At 31.8% G+C, this 22,317-nt stretch overlaps 1 protein-coding gene across 11 annotated transcripts in view; it reads left to right on the forward strand.

Annotated features, from left to right (window-relative positions):
- The window catches only part of ATP8B (ATPase phospholipid transporting 8B), a 150,828-nt gene that overhangs the window by 73,088 nt on the left and 55,423 nt on the right, over positions 1-22,317 (forward strand). For all 11 annotated transcript variants that reach the window (XM_071890086.1, XM_071890088.1, XM_071890085.1 and 8 more), the window contains one exon: positions 5,140-5,198. In XM_071890086.1, the coding sequence (XP_071746187.1) occupies positions 5,140-5,198 (59 nt within the window). The remainder of the gene's footprint in view (positions 1-5,139; positions 5,199-22,317) is intronic.

The raw sequence follows: 22,317 nt of genomic DNA on the forward strand, positions 1-22,317 counted from the left end.
AAACATCCTTTATTTTATAACGTAATAATTAACAAAAAAAATAAAAAAAATACAGCACTCAATGACGTTTCGAGGGATCGATTTTACATTGTTGAAGGATTGGACTCCAGTCCTTAATAAAGACCGACACAACACTAGTCACATCCCTCATGATTCTGGAGAGTCTCTTCTTTTTAACATTATGTAGGAGGGGGAGGACATAATGAGATTTATTATCACGCAATTCGGTCCTTAAGCCTCTTTTCTTATTAAAAGGAACAGTTAGGGGGAGGATGCTGATTTCTCATCTGTTATTAATAAAATTAATTTTTGATCTTTAAAAAGATTATTAGACACGATAGTAGAGGAGTTTCTTTGAGAGAGGAAGGATGGTTCTTCTCTGAGACAAGCAATTAATGGGGACTATAATAAGTGGACCTTAGTTAGAGTAACCCCTTGTTGTTTGACAGAGCCTTCTTCTTCTGTGACATATGAATGGGTTAAATGTTTAATCGATAATTCGAATAGTTGGTATATGTAGTATATATATCATTTTGAGAGTTTGTTTACGTGGATAACAAGTGGTTTTTTCGTTTTGTTTCCTTCGCTCCCTTCCTTCCATAATATTTGAGGGCTGCTCATGCTATTAAGTACACCACCCCCACAAGCTACAACTTCAGTCCAGCTTTATTTATAGCAAAAACAGTGAACAACTTTCTCTCCCTACAGTTCTAGTACACCTTCTCTTCCATTGACATGCGGATATAATATGACTATAAAAATACTATTTATATCCTCGGATTTTAGTTAGTTTCCGTGACAGCTATCAACAACCATTCCTTTGATATACTTATTAATAAAAGTGCCAAATATTTTTCTTTATTATGTGTTTAGTGTTTAGTTGAGTACCTATTTCCTCCTTATAGAGGCTTTGTATGACTAGAGGCACACATCCTGTGTGTGTCTGACTATGTTTAATAATGCTGTTGCTCCATCTGATGTAAATGAAGTGAAACACGTTAATAGTAAAATATCCAAGCTCTTTAGATTCATTATTCGATGCATTTGTGCTATAAAAGGTAAGATGTAAATTGAACATTTGTATTGTCAGGGCCGTAATTACCGGAGGGGGACCGGGGGTCTTATCCCCCAATAATATGCTCTGTATTAATAATTAGCTGTCTATTAATGGTGAGTAGAGTTGATATGTTTGTGACGAAAATACGTCGTTTAAAAATTTAAAAAAAGGAAAACGGTATTTGCATTTGCTCTTTCTTCTTTTCCTGTTCATTATTTAATTGGTCATGGTGGTGGTGGTGGTGTTAACTTCTACCTCGGAATTAAGCATTCTCGCCTATCTTTAGTGTATATTCTTTTTAAAATGATTCATATAATAAATTCAAATAGAACTAGAATGTGTACTCAGTAGAGCCCCAAACCTCCGTCTAAAATCAAATTGAGTTATGTATCTGAATTTTTTTTACAAAGGTAAGGTCGATTATGCATTTTTTACCTTATGTGCTACTTTGACCTCCCAAAGTTTAATGGCGTCTCTCTGTGACCAAATATAATCTTTGTACAAAGTTAGATCAAATTAGATTCGTAATTAGTGACTAACAAACAAACAGAGGCAAAAAGATAACTTTCAACTTCGTTTCTCCCTATCCTTGATGACGTCACTCAACTTAATTTTTTTATGAGTTCTAGTACTAATAGTCTGAAGGACTGAGGGTCTTTAAGACCGGTCCTATGACTGGATATACCTAATAAATAAGGACTGATACAACATTACTCATAACTCAGGAGTGGGGAAAGAAATTAGTCTACATATTTATAGAAACCGAAAAAATCAAACGATGCAACTTTCTTTGTCTGAAAGTTAGTGTGCTTCTGTGTTGACATATATATTTACGAGGTGTACGGGTTAGATATGAACCCAAATTAAATATCTTAAAAGCCGTCAACATAAAAATAAACTTGAACAAAAATCAAAAAAGGATGAAATACTAATTGATTATTTTAGTTCATATATAGAACAAGTCAATGTGGTGCGCAGGCTGTCTGTGCCGCGAAAAGGATTTTTTTCGAACGCTATTCTCTCTCCAACAAGTTATCCGATTAAAAAAACAAACTATTCTGAAAGCTTGATGGATTCTGAATGGTTTTATTTCATAAAAACAATTCCACCCTCAATTATTTTCACTATACGAGGACGAAAGTGTGAGGTGGCCATTACGACTTAGTCCCTTGGAAAATCTTGGGATTCCTTCTAGATCAGGCTTATAAGTTTGTCTTTGGTTTTGCAGCAGATTCGGTTTGTTTTTTATTTGATCGCGTCCCACATAAAAAAGTGCATCGGATTCAGATCTGGCTAGTTTGAAAGCCAAAAATCCGGGAAGATGAAGTCGTCAAAATTTTCTTTGAACCATTTGATACTTTTTTGGTGGTGTGGTAGAGGAGCCGAGTCCTTTATAGGCCTCAAATTCCCACCCAATCTTGCATACGATCTTCTCACTTAGTTCCAAAGTTCGAGCAATTTGTATTTTGACGTTTTTGGCACGGATTCCATAGAGGGCTCCGTGCCTTTTCCAAATATTAAGGATAATAAATACTGCCATTGATTCCAGTTTTTACAAACTGGTACAAACTTGAAGCTATCTAACAAAAAAAATCAAAAAAAAAATCTACTGCCTCAATACCTCTGTTTGCCCAAGAGAGTGTGCCAAAGTGTATCCATAAATAGCTTGTGCAACTTGTACATGAGTCAATCATAGGATTTGTATTCAAATTTGTATTTTCATACCTCAGAATTTTAATTATAGTTGAAAGGCTTTGTTTGCTACAAGAACTTGTATTGACCAAGATAGGGCCCTTTCAAATCAAATCTGTCAGTTCATCATTCTTTTATTGTGATAATCAATTTTAATTACTGTAAGTGCAATTTACAGCGTTCTCAAAGTGTAAACACTAATAATTTGTTGATCAAAATAGACGATAATTCGTCGAAAAATATAAATGCAATCAACACTCCATTTTGACAAAAGTAATTCTAGCTTGCTTTTGACTTGACTGGTAAGATATATATTATCAAACGCCGAATATTGTATTATTTTTTCTACTGCACATATGTACGTGGTACATATTTAATTCATTTTTTCTTGATATAATGCTAATATTTTTTAAGGCATTAATACAACAAAATATCTTGTAAAGCACGTCATTACGATATTTATACTTTTTAAATGCTCTACATGAATGTATGTATTTCTTTGACGCAATGTTTGAAATTTGTGTATAAACATACTTCTATGTACTTAGTGATGCCTCGGTCCTTATTGAGGCCTGCAGTTCAGTCTCAGTCCTTAAAAAATATAAAGTTTGGTCCTAGATGACATCTCTTAACTTTATTTCATCTTTGGTTAATCATTTCTAGTACTAACAGTGCTAATAACCGAACGTCTTAAGGACCGACAGTTCTAAGACTAGAGTAAACCAAATAAATAAGGACTCCCATAGTACTAATTGAATTTGCTATAAGGAAAAGAAGCAAAGAAACGATAATCTGAGGCCGCCTGGCTATGACATAAGATTTTTTTATCGGGGAAATTTTTATAATATTATAAGAATGGAACTATTTCTTTATTCAACAGGATATTACATCATTTTAGATAAACTGCTTCTATTGTCTATCATTATCATGCTATAACATAAGAACAATTACATCTATTACAAAGAATTAATTAATCAATTAAACATGTCAAAGAACAAAAAATCTAGTAGTACTTTAACGCGGATGAATCCTCAACAACATTGAAGACAAATCCAAATACTCTTTTCTAAATGAAACCCAAGGTGAATCGATAATTTGCTTTTGTTTATTGGCTATTTTGATGACGTAACAGAGGAGTGAATTTTGGAGGAAATTCGATCAAACAAAATGTATTAATACAGAATACATTATACGTATATTATTATTGACGCTTCAAATGAGTTTCTTTGGCGTAAAAACAATTGAAACCCAAGGTGTTGTTATTCCTTTGAAAACACAATCCCTGAAAGTAACATGGTTTTTCAACCGTTCAATTCGTATTTTCTCAGGATTGGATGCTCGCATATCAAATATAAGCACATACATATTTGAAATCATTCAGCATTGTTAATGTAGGCCATTTCGGAGGCCTAAACAATCTAGTTGGATAACAATAAACCCTTTTTATGAACATAAACGAACATAAGTGAATCATTGGATTCCAAAGTGGGGCCAAGAAATGAAATGACTTAATCCTTTACCCTTTAGCAAAAATCTATCACTCTATTGCCTAGTATTATCAGATCCTAATATGTGTTAAATATATGTTACTACGTCGTTATAATATCTTATTTCCATATTGTATATACAAATTAATTTTTACAACGAAAGGAATAGGATATTTTTCTCTAATTATCCTACTTATTTCGTCCATAATTGATCAAAAAAAATTAAAAATTATGCAAATCTACTCACTTTTAAGGATTTTTAATTAGATATTACTTTGATTTAGTTCAAGTATCAGTGTTTATCGTTTGTATCAAGTAGTATTCAATGAAAATAAGGAGCTGCTTTTAAAGCAATTTAGGGAGCCTTCATCAATATTTTTTGCAATGTTGTTTGTACATTTTATGAAGTAAACATTTTAATTTCAAATCCCTTGATTCGTCTATAATTGTAATGCAATTTATGACGTAGGTGAAACTGCTCTATATAGATATTTGTATATTATTTTATAAGAGTTTGTCAGTGATGTTATTAAAATCATATCCTGGGGTTAATCATCATTACTTTTATAATAAGGATAGTCGAATCCAGTACTCGGGGGAACAGGGGTAAATTACCCAAAAGGGGGAAATAAAGACATTTTATGGGATAATGGGAGGAGTTTCCATGACATAAAGAAGGGCTTTTACTTCCTAGTGTTAAATGAAATAAACCTAAATCCACTAGTTTAGGGTTAATTAATTTTACTACAATTTCTTTTGGGATAACGTCAAAAAAGTTATCCGACCACATGCCTAATCTGATAATACATTAAAGAGATTTCATTTATCGACTATTTTAATTTGATTAATCAATCTTTTGCGTTTTATACATAAGTAATTAATTACCTTTATTTTTATTTTCAGAATCACAACGAGATATAATTGCGAATGATCGTGCATACAACAATCGATTTAATTATTCGGTAAGACATGCAAAGTTTATTTTTAATTAATCGTTCACAGTTATTTTTAAGATATTCCGCCTAATTGTGTTTTTTGAATGTAAAATGTATTGCATTTATATCAATTAGGGTTCCTATGAACTAGTTTTCAGTCAGTTAAGCTCTACAAGGAGGGGGGAGGGACTAAGGAGCTCTAGTACAAAGCCTAAAACACTAAGTTATTCAACAGCTATGTCAATTGGAAAATTTTCACTTTTATTTTATGTATGAATAATTATCATTTTTATTTATTTATTGAAGATTAGTATTATTATAAAGAAAATTTAAAAGATATTTAATATCGGCCCTAATCGGTCTAGAAAAACTCACTTAAGACCTAACCGAAAACAAATTCTTTGCTGGACTGAGTCTCAACACTAGTGCTCATGAATGACTGAGAGTAACAATGAAAATTGGTTGGGGAGTTTTAAATGTGAGTCCTTCTTGGACTCAGAGTAGAATTCAGGATCTACATCGTAGTGATTCCTGCCAATATGGAGTGGGATTTGTATTGATTTGTATTTATTTTTTTCCTCTCACGGCTGCTGGCGGCAAATCTAATAAAACGTAATGAGAGCTAAGCTGCTCTTCCCCCTAATAGTTTTTAAACATCAGGATCAGCGGTCCCGGAACCAATTGTGGCAAGGGCTCATTACCCTTACCCCACTTTAGTGTGATTATTTTAGCTTTCACCAATAAAAAAATTACTCTTTCCCAAGGTTAATAGAAATACAAGGTTAGACCACAATGTAATCGGGCTTGCTCGAATTTTCAATTTGAAGTACCGTACCGGCTGCTGGGAAATAGATTTTGACGTCATAGAGAATAATAACGGTATATTAGCACAATATAATTCTATAAATTATATGATTAATAGTAATAGTAAATACGCTTTGACATCACTATTAAAAAGCGTGGTGGAAGTCTAACATTAGTCGGAAAAGCGTTTTGTACAACTTTGTATATCTACTAACAATGTTCTTGTCTAAAAAAAATGTTATGTCTTAATTTTCCAGAAAAAAAATCAATTCCTTTTTTTTTTAAATTGTTATTCGTTCAAACTCAGTCTCTTCTGAAAAATTGTAACTCTAAAATTTAAAACAAAAATTTTTTTCCCAAAGTTATTTGGCAATTTAAAAAAAATAAAAAATGTTCATTCAAAATTTTCACAAATTTTACTAATTTGAAACCTTCCCCGCATTCTGGAGCATTCTGATGACGTCATTTCTCCACTTGAAAATACATTCTCACTTCGGTGGTCGAGGTAACCATATTATTTTTCGGTTATTTTTATTTTACATATCGGCAGGTCTTATTTTATACAACTCATAGATAAAGAAGTCACACAGTTCTAAGATACTCAGGGCATACTCAAAAATTAGTTATACACAGTGTTGTGTCAGTCCTCAATTATTCGATCCAGTCCAGTCTTAGGATCGTTCCTGCAGACTTTCAGTGTACAAGAACTGATTAAATAAAGTTATGCGGCGTCATCAAGGGTATGCCTGTTTAAGTTTTTGGACTGATACGAAGGACGGAACTGGACGTGACTGCAGTCCTAAATAAGGAACGACACAACACTAATTATACAGCATATTTATGAGAGTTTTTCCTCCAGGTTCACGATATGTAATTCTAAAGCTCCAGTTCCTGTATTTGAAGAAGAAAAAGTATTTGCTTCTTTTGTACACTTACATATGTTTACTTATGATTGTATAGTTACTAAACGCCCTCTTTTATGGTTATACTTACTTGTAACCCCCAAAATATCAACATTGAGTCCTAACATTCAAAACATAATCATTTAGCTCCTTATCGATTATCTAATTACCTGCTTCCGTTTGAGGCATTTGTTCAATTTGTTGACATATTATTCCATGTTTGTATTTTCCCCGTATATTGTAGGTAGTTGTATCGTTGGTCTTTAATAATAATATATGTAGCTAAATCGTGCTAGAATATAGTTGTAGTTTTGGCCCGTCAACACAAAAGCAAGTTACAAATACTTTTATCAAAATTGACTGTTGATTCTTCGCCAAATTATACTTAATTTATGTCAATAAATGATTCATATTAATATTACGTTCTCCCAAATTGCATTTAATGGACCTAAATTTTGATTGTCCCAATAAAATAATTATAAATTAACAGACTATATTCGAAAGGGTGTTAAGATGAAATTGGCGCTTGTGTGCGACGTTTTATTTGTTATGATACAGCTGTCTGACTGCGTTTCTTTTTTCTTGGCAGAGACGTTATGGTATCAAGAAACTTTAGTTAAGTTTTAGGTATCATCGCGACAGCTGCTCCAGTTATAAAGAAGATTTGAATTTGAAGATTGAGAAGGAGGAACGGCGTTAGGCCGTGACAATGATTTCTGTTAATTTTTTGTAAAAAATTGTACTGCCTTGGATCCAACAAATTGCTGGAGATCGGCCTTGGGTCTAGCAACAAGACACAGTATCTAGTTCTGTCTCAGACAGGTTGCTAGAGTGGCAGAGTGAACATTGCTATAACTATATTTGAAGGTAAATATGGCCAGCCCATGAGTCTGGGTCTGACTTCGATAGATTATATTTTCTGGGGCTACTTTGAATCAAAAATAAATTGAACATTTCATGCCATCAAATACTCTCTGATTTCTTCCATCAATGATACAATGACCAACATGCCAAGGGACTGTATCTTCAATCCTTCTCCTCCTTCCTGTCCCAAATGCAGGCTGTGATTGATTCTGGAGGTGAATATATACATCAAATGAGCTCTTTTTCATTTTTCATATGCACAATACAAGTCAATTTTTTTTTGCAAATCCTCCGAATAATTTGGTCTCAGTGACAATAAAAGGTTTTTAGTTAATGTAACGATTTAATTTTAGCACGCTATAAGTCTTTTATTCAAATAAAGGTTTTAAACTATAGCTTAAATTATTGGGTATCATGACTCATCCCACACATATTAATATAAAGTAGTGAACGCAGCTTATTAATTCGAACACTAGCCCGTTTATTTGAGTTATATTGGAAATTTACTGAACCAGACATAATTTTAGGCGCCATATTATTCTCTCTTATTATTGGACCAATCGTTAAACTTTCAGACCAAGCCTTTTACTGTCAATGTGGTCCTTTTTTTATCAATGGCTAGGTTGCTATCTATTTCAAACTCATTTGTTCTCACTGTCTTTGTCCTCATCTTAATGGGTTAAGAACAGTTTAAATAAGTGAAAATTTGAGTAATAATTTTACCTTACAGTAAAGTTGAAGAAATTAATGTTTGAGTTTATTTCATGTTTGTACTAAAAAGGATTAAAAAGAACATTAATGCTAGATAAGAAAAGAAGATACGATGACGAAGCAATTTAATTCAAAAACTATGATGATTGCAGATATGCCACTCGCAAAGGCTTATTTTCCAAAACTCACCTCATAAACCTAAACCTACAAAAGAATGAGCACCTTAAAATTCCAACTGTTTTTTTAAAAACATTCTATACACATCACTAAAAGTATACGAAAAAGTTTTTTTTTGTCAAAAAAGTATTTAGTGTGTATTAATTTTTTTTTTCTTAGCAATGATAAATCCTTTCTTAATAATTACAAAAATACAACGTAATAAAATATGCAAGTTTTAAGAACTCACAAGATGACGGCCAAGTATTATTATGACATTTCTTATAATTGCTTGAATGCGCAATTTTAGACTTTCTTTATAAACGTCATAATAGTTCTTATAATAATTAAAAGAATTACGTTTTCAAAATATGTTATGAATCCAGTTATCATTTGATAGAAGAAGAAGAAAAACCGATTTGATAAGTTCTGGAAAGACAAAAAGATGGGATCTTCAAATCCATATTTTATGGTGTTGGATTTGAGCCAAAAGTTTCGAGTTCAGTTGAGTTCAAATTTTTGAAATTTCCAAATGCCCTTACTCCTTTTCAATAAGAAATGAACACATGTGCTGTCTATTTGAATAGTGATACTAAATATTTGATTCATCGTTCTACACTTAAAATCTTTTCGAGTTCAAGTAAAGTCGAATTTTCTTTTAAAAAACAAAATTTTTCTGGTGAGTTAAAAGTAATTTCTAGATAATTGTTGGCTTTAGCAAAGCCAACCTTTTTTCGAATTGGAGTAAAATCTCAAATTAAACACTAAGATGATAAGATAGTTTCATAAGAATTAATGTTGAGACTCGGTGCAATACCGACATTTTTTCCGTTCGGTCCTGTCATTATTCTATCTGATTTTTTCCCATATTTCGGTCCAGTTCATAGAACTGAAATTAAATATTTTTCAAATCCGGGACTGATTTTTTTGATCTCAATCTATAGACCAATTTTCTCGTTCTCAATTTATGGAACGAAACTATTTTTCCCCCACTCCTTATATGGGATGAAAAGTCCCGGACTAATTATTTGTGAAACACAGGACTTTTCAGTTCATCTGTTATGAGTTATACTAATGTGTCACATTTAAGTTCATATGACGTCATTGCTTGTCTATTTTCATAATTTTAAAATACACATGACGTCATCAACAATTCGTTCATAGAATTAGTCTAAACTAGTGATGGGCAATTAAAAAAAAAATCCCATTGCCGATTCTGGTACCCATTCAAAGTAAACAAAGTGATAGGGAGTCCGCAAAATAATGCTACTCCATTAATGAGAATATTATACAATATAAAATAAAATTGTATGCTACTTACTTAGCGGGAGTTGTAGAAATTATTTCATCATACGCCTTTTTTTAAAACAACTAACTACTTACTGTCTGTCACACCATCTTGTGGATAATATATATTCTTTTGTTTTCTGATGTCCTATTCTACATCCAATTCCGACATTATTTGTAACTTTGCTAGTTATCTTTTCAACTATTTTACATCTTTACTTAAAACAATCACTGGTTAGAGCGTAATGAGTACACTGGTAGGTTGGCGGATGGTTAAAATTGAGTTTTATTTTTGTTAAGGTTCAGTTTGTGTTCAGTTTGTTTCTTCTCAGTTTTCGTGTATATTTTGATCATAAATTATTTACTACGACATTTCATAAAATTATAATACTAAAGTCATAAATTTAGAAGGATATATGAGAAATATTTCATACTTTTTTTTTCATAACTTAGGGAGGTAATAATTAGTTAAAACTGACATTGGTCTTATTATTAGTAAAGAAAAGTTTATCTGTATGTATGAATGTCTGAGGTTTGCAATTTATATAGTGCTCCCTGTTGTGTATTACTTACAAATATTTGATGTACAGGCAAGTTACCACATCTTTCCAGATTTTATAAATATAAAGTTTGGAACGGACCAATAGACTATGCATTTTTAAGGATTTTACATATTGTAATCTTCAAACCTCAACAATTATTCATATCAAAATCAAGAGGTTTTGTGATTTAAAATTAACCTTGCTTGGAGGACAGAAAATTCTACAAAAAATAAATTTTGGAAGTATATGAGTAACTAAAGTGCTTCAAAAATTTATTTTTTTCTTCTGAAACTCTAATTATTCTTTCATTCTTAAGGACCGAACAGTTCATAAGAGGATTTCCCGATTCTTCCATCGTAATGAATCATCCCATCACTAGTCTAGACAGAATTTAAAATGTGACCAATCAATCTGATTTTTTCTTTGAGAAGAAGCAAGACAGAACTTCTTTTAAGGATGGAATTGGTTCGGTCCACTAAAAATCATATCGGTCTCAGACCGAAAGCCAATACATGTACCATGCACTTCCATTTCTGTATATTTAAATGTCTAAATATTTAATAAAATTATATCCAGTATCAAGAATACCTCTTACTTTTTTTCTTTTCCCTTTATTTTAACTTCGACAAATGTATATATGATATTTGAAGACTATTCACATCAACTATTAACAAAGAACCATACGTAAAAATCAATAGTCATTTATATTATTTAGTATTAATGAATCAACCCTAGTTTAATGTTTCATTAGCAATCATATGTATGTTCGCTTATACGCAACTATATCAGTAAATATATTAATATATATTTCATTTATTAAAATAAGGGCTTTCTAATAGGATTTCCTCTTGGGTAAAAAACAAAGATTTCTTTATAATCTTTATTTATTCCAATTTTTTAGATACATTTTCATAATTTGCTAAATTTTTGAATGCGAATACCTCCACAAATAATAATGCTAAGGAGAGTTAAATCCCCGGTGTCATGCATATTATTTAAATGGGCGCGGTTTCTCAAAATTTGGTAATTAGAACTTGACTTATTTCGTAAAACAAACATTTTTAAGACCTTTGTCGAATCGCCAATAACTAATTACTAAATCAACTTATTGTCCAGAACTATAAAATAAGATATACTTCTAATTAAATTATGTATCCTTTTGTATATTCCATAACTATTCTTCTAAAACCTCTCTTTGAAAAGTAATTTTTAGAGAGATAAAAAAAAAGTTATCTCTAGTTATCAAATAGCGAAGTTCGGTTTATTCAACAATGGGAGATGTCACCTATCTGATATGATTTTCAAAACGGCGTATAAAAAACTTTAAATACGTTGTATCATTATCAAACAGAAAAAAAACTTTACTGACATACAATTGACCCCAAAATTATTCTTACCTTCACAAAAATGCCAAGAAAACATAGTTAGATGCTCATGTTGGGATCTACAAACTCATTTAGAATATCCCTTGCCAATCAAAAACTACTCTTTCCTAAAAAAATTATAAAAATTTATTCATTTTTTGGAGTGAATTAACAAAATATCCTTTTTAGAGTTCCATAAGTATTCATACCTAAATAGCTAAATCACTTAATACTTTATGACACGGAATCTGGCTATCTTCAAATAGTGAATCAGCTTAAGATAAGTCCTTACCAAAGGTAAGATTTTTCGATTTCTTTTCCACACTGCTTTTTTTGGTTTAGTCCATAGATTCTCAAAAGGCTTAAGGTCAGGATTTTGGGCTGGTCAGTTTATGACCTTAACCTTCCTTATGCCTATTGAGTCATTCTTGAACTTTTTTCGATGTGTTCTTTGGGTCATTGTCTTACTAGAACCAACTAAGCTTAAGCTTCTTTGTGGATTGATGCAGATTCATTTCAAGAATCTCGACGTATTCTTCCTTTTACATAGTGCCATCAATTTTGTGAAGTTCTCCAGTTCCATCGGCAGAAAAACAAGCCAAATCATTATGCTTTCACCACCGTGTTTCACTGTTAGAATATTATTTTTGGGGTTGAAGGCTTGGCCCTTCTGTATACAAATGTGCCGATGCTGGTTGTGGCGAAACAACTACATCTTTGTCTCATCTGACCACACCGCAGTGAACCAGAAGTTGAGTTCATCTTTGTGGTCATTGGCATACTTCAGCCTGGTATTTATGTACCTACTCTTGAGGAGTTTTTATTCTTGGCAACCTCTCGGACTACATATCTCATTTGTGTTGAGCTCAGCTTGGACTTCTTAGCATATCAAGGAAGATTCTTGACAAAGCCAGTTCTTTTGAATTTGGTGAGGATACTTTGGAAAGAGGATTTTGGAATGGAAAACTTGATGAAAATGTGTTTGTAGCTGACACCTTGATTATGGCAATGGACTACAAGTATATTTTCATCAAGTTTTCCATTCCAAAATCATCTGTCCAAAGTATCATCACCATCTCATAACTCATAATCTTTCCAGACTTTACCATAATAAAGGAAACCAGAAAATAAGTTCGTTATTTTTACATTTTTTGAGTTGTCTGAATACTTTTGAAACAAGCGAAAATGGTTTTCAAGGCATACTAAAATATTTTTAATTTGAAGTTGATATTTTTTGTCAATAAATAATATTTATTTATCAAAAACATTACTAAAAAGAAAATTAAAAATAATTGTTAAAGATTTCCGATTTAGAAATGACAAATATTGATAGGTCAAGCATACTTTTGGGTACTGTATAAAACTTGTTTTATTGTTTTTTGGAAACAGGAAGTTGTTTTGTGGGACTCTGTACCGGGCCAACAATTATTATTTACTCATTTATATTATGCAAATTTGTAGAGGCTAATATACATTTTTTGGTTTGTTCCGATGAATAATGTTGTAGAACACATAATAAGCTGTCGAATGTTAAGAAAAACATTGTTTTAGTCGGCACCATGGGCACACAGTTTCTGAACAGGATTGAGATCGCAGCGCTCCTCAGCGAGGGATTGTCTCAGAAGGCCATCTGGGAGCAGGCTGGGGCCTCGAGAAAGACGATTTTACCGATATTTTCCCTCTGTTATTAACTGTTAAAATAAACAACTATATGTGAAAAAATTTCTTAATCAGACCAAGGACAAGATAGAGACTAAAAAAATCGCGTATCAGTCCTTCTTTACGAGAGAATACGTTATGACGAGATATCTCGAATCGCTTCCTACTCTCAGGGTCTATCAACCGAGATCAAAAAGCTGAAATACGACATCAAGAGCCTTGAAAGGAAGCTGGGAAATGAAGAATCATAAGTAGTGTGTACATCACTTGGGAAATTTCTGGCCCTGGTCAATGTTGCCTCCGTCCTCACCATACTGTAACCCTCTTGGATCTGGGGCTCAATCGAGAGGAAGGCTTGGGTCACTTCCCAAGTGAATGTGGATGCTCCAAGGCTGCCGTAGAGAAGGAGTGGACGGACATATCGTAGAAATACAAGAATAATACATGCAAGGCCTAAGTGGCCTGCAATCAAGGCCAGTATAGATGCTAAAGGCGGCCACTTTGAGATTAAATTGTTTATATAAAGGGTTATTGTTTTACTACTTGTACTTAGAGTTGGATAAAATATGTTCTAGTAAGTGAGAGCGCCTTTTTCTAGTTGGTAATCTGAGCCGGAATATTTTATTTTTCAAAGTTGTTATAATTTTAGAAGACAGAGCATCTTAGTATAAGGGAATAACTAGTACATGGGCTCATGAAAGACGGTGAATAAAAATGAGTTATAAGTGTAAGTCATTGTTAAACTCGGAGTGGAATTCAGGATCGAGTAATTACAACTTGTATATTCTTGCTATATACAGACTGGATTTTGTGTTCATTTCCTTCCTCTCACGGCCGCTTACTGCTGATCTTATTAACGCCACGACACCTAACCTGTTCTGTGCTCAAACCTTTCTCCAAATTGTATGGATTACCACAATCATTATCGGTTTCTTTTATTTATATAAGCCCTTCAGTACATATTGTATGCCTCCCTGCCAATATCTTCACTGATTGTGTAGTTTCATTCATACCGTATTAAAGTATCAATTAAATTATATAATATTTATTTTGTTAAAACTATTTTATCTACAAGAAAAAAACACATTTTTGGTACACTCTTCTCTTTTTGGTAGTAATATATATAATTTTTAATATAAAACTGACAACGTTAGTAAATGTTGAGAAACTTACAACTTTAGTTAAAAGTATAATAGATAAGGGCGTCCACCTCTGTTTATTGCTCAAATGTTACCATTTTTAGGACAGAAATATAGGGTTCACTATTAGAACGGATTGAGAGGGTAGTGAGATAATGAAAATAAAGATATGGATTTTGGTAAGTACAAGAATCAACCTACTCTGGATATATTAAAAGTTAAAATCACATAGCTTTAAATCTTATCATTTGTATACGTTACAAAGGCAATTGATCTTCATAATAGTAGCAACCTCAACAGGGCGTCCAGAACGTTCAGCGTTATTTGTATCCATATGACCACTCCAAAAATTATGAAACCACTTTTAATCTCTTGTAATCGAAGAATGATAAATAATATTATAAAAGTCCAGCTTTATTATAATTTTTGCTGTCTAATTGGATTATAACCAAAGCGGATACAAAAGAAATATTTCAAGAATAATATTTTGAAATCCATCACACCGTTATCTTTTTTCTATATCACAACCTTTCATCCATAAGAACCCTAAAATAAGGACCAAAATAAGTTATTTGTGGGCCAACTGTTGAATTATTCTTTAATCATAGTTGTTTACAGATGAATAAGAGCTAATTAAGTGTACGTTTGTGTATTTCCGTTTTATGTGTATTCTATGTATATAAATATATATACTTGCATTTTATCGTTTGTTAAATATTGTATACATTGTACATACATAGTAGTGTTGCGACGTGTTCCGAGTCCGAATTTATGTTCGATTTGACCCAATGTGATTTTTTCTAGCATGATGCAGTGCGATATTTCGGTTCAGACCGCGATTTTAGACCCTAGAGCGAAATTCTATGGTTTTTAATTCGTTAACCGATTTTTTCGATCTTTATTTATCATTTGATACCTTTATTGAATCACGCAACCTTTCACCAGGAAATAAACCGGGGGAAAGACACAAAATCAGTTGGTATTGGTTAGGGAATTCCTCCCAACTTTGGAAATATTATAAAATAATTGTTAGGAATTGTTTGTTGCTTAACAATAGCTAATTCAACCTATCGACGTGTATAATTCTAATAAATTGGGAAGAAGTAGACAGCTGACAAATAAATACCTTGTAATTATATTTTTATAAGTAGACCAATATTTAAATCATTTTATTCTTCTTGTTTGTTTCTTAAATACTGTTATCACATCGTTACCTCACTAACACAAATATTTACTCTGTATGTTGTGGTCAGCTTTTGATTGTCTACTTATTTCTCACATCTTATCAGTGTTTTGTGCTGTAATTGGCTTGATTCGAATTAGTTGTTAATATACACAAAACTATAAACCAAGTGGCGAAACGTTGATCAAGTGCTCAATATTTGTATTAAGTAGTTGTATTAGAGACAATTTTTTTGACCACCATGGGCATCGAGTATTCTTTAATATTAATGTATATCTAACTATATAATCTCCATGAATTCACCCTTGAACATAATTAAAACAAGGTGAATTCTGCGAAAGAAAGAACAACATACGCCATGAGCGGAAAATGTGACTTTAAATAAGTTTCAGCAACGAAAGTGAGTAGTCAAAGTGAGTGTTCTAGAAACTAAAGTACTCCTTGGCTACTCACAATTTAAAAAAAATCTGAATCTTTCCTTCTTGAGTAGAAAACTTCTTAGTAAAAGGTGGCTACTTGTTACTGCACTCATGAAAAACTGAATGTAACACAGTGGACTTGTTGGGTAGATTTGTTTTACAAAGTTGGTCGATTTATTGTCAATTATTTACTCTGGAGGTATTCTGGGTACTCCCGCTAATTGAATAATAATTCAGTAATACGTAAGAATTGGCTTACATCAACCAACTGGTTTTTGGCGTAAAGAACGGAAGAAAAGACAGACAAACTTTATTTTAATAATAAAAATATGTACTTAATCTTCTTTTTTTTAATATGACGCGCTGAGCTTTGGTTACATATGCGTGTTGCTAAGCCTCATCTAAAGTCTCATTCATATTTTTACATTTTATATAGGCACTACTTTTTTATTTGATTAATTAATGTAGATGAGATGCTGAGCCATATCTACTTACTTACTCGTTGTTCAAAATGACTCATCAACAAACAAAGAGAGAAGCATTGCTTTGCTAAATAGATTATTCCATATTTGAGGAAAATTGGGATCAAATAATTATAAGCGTTTTTTTCTTGTTTCTTTTTGGACAAAAGTTTTCAATATTCAATAAAGGTAACTATGTGTTATAATTATTAACCAAGACCTTTTCATGGTCTACCTAGTCCTTCAATTGTTACCGCAAATGTGGGTTAATGAGAAGTATTCATGCCATTCATAAGGCCTTATTTTTCATCGTCATTATATTTTTTTTGTATTATACAATATCCATGCTATTGCTATTAAATTATGCATTGCTTTATATCAGAGTATTTTTATACCTTATAACAGTAAAGTAAATAATGACCAATAATTGTTATTGTATATTTCAAGGCTAAATCATCCTTAATTTTGACAAAGCAAGGCAGGAGCTATAATTAAATTTAGTATAAGTAACAACTATGCATTTTTAAAAGTAACCTTGTCGTGGTAAAAAGAATCATGTTTTGTTCTTTATTTATTTTTTATTACATCTTTGCGGTTTGCCGCATTCATTTAAAATATATTCTCAAATTTGATTTATGTGTAGGTATTCATACTTACGTAGGCTCTGAGGAAATCACATTTGATATCAAATGGTTTGCCTATAAAAAGGTATTTGTATTTTGATACGACTTTAAAATGAGTTGATTTTCCTTCCTTTTACATTAAAATACTATTTGTTACCAGTCATTCTGAGATAAGGATGTGTGTTGAAAAAATATCAAAAATACATATTCAAGTGTACATTAACAGAGAAGAGACGCAAAACTTGAAGTATCAAGACTACACATAGTAGTTTAAGGGGTTTAGATCTGATAATATCAAGCTAAGAGGCCTATTTTCCTTTACCCAAAACATGTTATAACTGTCTCAACATCAATTTCGGACATGATGGGAAGTGTGAGACCATCTTGCTGTAAGACATATGACCTTCTAGAAGCCACACGTTACATCCAAGGAATGTACACAATCCTTAGGATATCCAGGTAGACGTCCTTGGGGATCTTTTGCCCCTTGTCAAAGAATCCTTCAAGAATTCTGAAGTGCGTTTTTTGCTCTCAGAACGATGATGACTCTTCCATGCACGTTTCATCTCCCATCAGCCTCCTTGAAAGCCTTGGCAACATTGTAAGCAGTTGATTTCGGCAGCTTCGTAAACTCAATCATCTTTTTGAGCATGTGGCCGGTACGGAGGCACACAATACTTGCCACACGGGGGTTGTATTCGAAGACATCTCAAAAATTGCGTACTTTTTCATATGCAGTTTTGTCAGCTGAGTCTCTCAAGCAAACTTTCATAAACATAGATCTTAGGGTTGCCAAGATATTGAGTTCTAAACTTGTACCGAATTTAAAATCCCCGTCCATGTAATTCTCGATAAACGTAATTTTTATGGAATCAAGAATATAACTTTCAAAATCAGTTATTAATATGTTTAAATACTGTTTTTTTGTACATTTTTTATCCTCCTTCACATGCAATAACGGCCTCGATGCATCGAGGCAACAGATTAGAAGCTCTTTACGATTTTGGAAAACTTTGTGCTATAGTTTAACAAATAACTCCGTGTCATACCGGGTACAACCGCTAGTATAGTTACATTTTTTAATTAGAGTAATACTATTTTTTTATTCGGTACTTGGTAAGGTAATAAATCATATTTCATAAATATATTACAAGGTAACACTTTACTAACCAACACAGAATGCGTGTGAGTAATTCCCCGTGTCTGACTGTGGAGATAAGAATAATTGAAGAAGAATCCATCTTCATAGTTTAATGGGGAATTGGTTGGTATTCCTTTTTAATACAATTTATTTGTTATTTATATTTTGGGATTATATTTTCATTTCCATAGTGGATGTAAGCGGATTTATGTACATTAAAAATACCTTTTAAATAAGCTAGAGTTTATTTCATAACATATTTATTTGTGTGCTATGTCCTTGAGTAGGGGAGACTAGGATTGGTTAACACGAAGTTATAAATCAACTAGTGAATTGCTTACCTATGTAAAAAATATTCCCACGTATGATTTCACAGATTACGTTAGTTTATCATTTTCCCTCATGACGTATGCATTTTTTTTCTTCCCCTTGCAGAATTCACTTTGTCATTTCAATCAAATAGATAAATTTATGGAGAATTAACCAAAAGGATGGGACACATATTATCGATTAAAAAAGGAAGAACGGGTTGTGAATAGTTCTGTTTTCTTTTTTACTCATTCATTATTTGCAAGTAATTGATATCATTAATTAATTGAGTCATTTCATTATGAGTATACTTTAACAGTTGACTCGTCCCACCGTTAGAACCGCTGATTCAAAATTCATGGTAGTCGCCCAATAAATCACGAGGGCATTACCCATCATGTACTTTCAGAGGCATCCGCAGGATTCTATTTATATTTTTTAAGGTATATTATTTTTTTTAAATGAATGAAAAATTACATTTTTCGGGAAAAAAATTCAAAAATCCACATTTTTTATCAAAATATTAAATTTTTTTGATCAAAAAAAAAAAAAAAAAAAAAAAAATAGGGGAGGGGTGTACAGCTTCTCCTGTCCTGTCCACCGTTGGCTTTTCTTTTTGTCACATTTGTCTTTAACATCTATGACATCAGAGGCCAACTGGCTAAAGAACATATTTTTAATATTATATAGTACAAACAAATTAACTCTTTACAAAAATATTGTTAGAAAATGTTATTATCTAAAAGGTTGTCGACCCCTGAGAAATTAAAATGAAATTTTATCTCTTTAAATATCTTGATTACCAGATTTCGTGCTCCAATTCCGTTGTGTGATCTGTAGTCAAGGAAAAAACATTTTTTTATTAAACCAGTAATAAGTAATATATTTACTTCTTGAGTATTTTTTAATGAACGTAGTCATTATCACATTAATGAATTAATATCTTACTGTGTTTATTTAAAAAAAAATGAAATAAAAAGAACTAACTTTTTGGAAGAAAACTAAAAAAAAATCAATATTAAATTATTTTTTCCGTAGTAACATTTTGAAAAATTGATACGATTTAAAAAAAACACCCTAATCATTCATTTAATCTCTTTTTACTTGTTTATATATTAATGACTTTCTAATTAGTTACAAATATCTATATGTTCGACGTAGTTACCTGTATTTGTATTTTGCAACCTTTCCTCCATCAGAGGTTTACAACTTCCAACGGATTGTGATTCACAAAATAGTTATCTTATTTGAATTTAACTAATCAATGCATAGAGCACTTCTAGGAAGGAATGAAGGAGAAAAATTTACAGCCGACAATAAAATACAGCCTAATTTTTAGGCCAATTAAATGAAAGACAAAGAACTTATCGACAGGGGTAAACAATTTCAAAGAAAAAACAATAATATATTGATATATCCACGATAATTTTTTCCCACCTCAGTAATTTCTTGAAAAATTGATATGATTTTTTTAAATACCATATTCTCTGTATTTTCCGTGTAGCTGTTATCATGATTTGACTCTTATGATTTAAATCTCTTACTCTACGATATATTAATTTAAAAAGGGCAGTTTATAATTTTAACAATTTTACATAAAGTGGCTTAATTAAAAAAATGGGATATTAGTCATGCTATTAAATTAAAAAAAACATGAAAATATAAATGCCTAAAAGCTAATTCAACTCATCCAAATCTTATGATACTTAGAATATAATATTATTTTTATATTAATTAATATCTATTAAGACTTCAATTCTGTGTGTTTCTAATATACATTAGAACTTATCAAAAATAGACATTTTTCTATTTTGATATGTTTCCGCATTTTTTCACCTTGCTTTAAGATTTGAGAAGGTCGTTAATCCTTTTTTTTAGGTATCTGAATATGTACTATACCCTCCCTCATTGGCCTTAAAGATTTCCCCAAAAGTTATTTTTGAAAAGAAAATAAACTAAAATTTGATTATTTTTTAAAAACATTTTTTTCATATTTTAATCAGTAATAAATTCGCCGATAAAACTAGAAGTTGAGAATAAGAAAATACCAGAAGACTTTCTATTGGGCAGTAAAATGTAGACTCCAGAGGTTCTGGCTTTCATGGCCTCTGTCAGAAGGAGGTGTGGGGTCTTCATGTGTGTGGGCAATCCCAAGTCTCTATTCACGTGCCCTCTTGATGACCCTATAGCCAGGACAAGTCGTTGGCGAAGCGATTCATCGATTTGGCGAGTCCTCCTTGATCTCCTTCTCCAAGGTGGACAGGAACTCTGTATCCTTCTTTAAATTGTGCCCTTCACTTCCTGCTTTCCTGGATATGTCTTCTCCATCACTCTTCATTTTGGCCACCTTGAAGACCAGACTCCTGGAGCACTTCACAATGCCGATATTTCTCGTCACTTCAGTATCTTAAGAGATCTGAGACACTCTGCCTTTTGGCTTTTTACTCACTCATGATGACGGAATGACAAACTTTATTATAGTTTGTTAATGTACAAAGGATAGTTGAATTAGAATGTCAAAATCACTAAACCTTCCTATATTAATAAGAAAATTAAAATTAATTAAGTGTCCACGTTTTGCTATCCAATCATGTATATTTCTTAAATGTTTCTTTCACCCTTTTGTTAGTAGGTAAAAATTGCGTTTGGATAAAAAAGTCTGATGTGATTGTTCTAATACAAAATATCAAAAGAAATATTTATTGAAATTTACTAAAACAATATCGTAGTAGTCAGTTTTGGGGAGTGAGTAATTTGAATAGTAATTGCATATTACCTATACATTATTTCAAACATTGCAACATAATATATATTTTATTCGAGAATATGATTAGATCATACACAAATCGGTAAAAGATGTACACTTAAGTATATCTTGACACTAATTCAGATATGTGATGTGGCAACATAAAAACAAACTTGAACCAAAATAAGGAAAACAAACAGAATTTATTTTTTTACTTCATATATGCATATTGTTTATATACTAATCTTTTATAGACATATTTGAGGGTATTAAAGCCTTTGATTTCAAATTAAGATACTTAAGAAATTTAACTATCGTTTAGAACTTCTTACTTAATGTAAGAGACTCGTATCGATCCTGATATGACCCCTATTATAAATAATCTAACACTTTCTAACTAAATTTGGATAACAATTGATAGTGTGTTCGTTGCCTCGTTTATTAAAAAAATGAACGAATCAGCACGTAAACAATTTTTTTGTGAAAAAAAAAACGTAAAAAAGAACCAAGCCTGGAGAACATCCGTTCATAAATGTATTGTGTTTATAAAAACTAACAGAAAAACTAATAGTCTCCTCTGTTTATCTGTTTGGTTACAGGATCACTCCTCTGAAGCGGATGTGTCCTTGCAAACAGTCTTGTTACTGTGCTTTAAACATTTTTAGAATTACTGTCATACTAAGAAAATAAATACATATTTGGGAAACCAGGTCATGTATGAGGTAATGTGTGCATTTATTTTCCAACACAGAATAATTATACTCTTAGCAACTCAACACACTCAATATGAACAAAAATAATAGTTTTATTAGAGATAGAATATGATATTGTCAACT

Source organism: Lepeophtheirus salmonis, chromosome 7, assembly GCF_016086655.4.
Source record: "Lepeophtheirus salmonis chromosome 7, UVic_Lsal_1.4, whole genome shotgun sequence".
In the NCBI taxonomy this organism is placed as follows: Eukaryota; Metazoa; Arthropoda; class Copepoda; order Siphonostomatoida; family Caligidae; genus Lepeophtheirus; species Lepeophtheirus salmonis.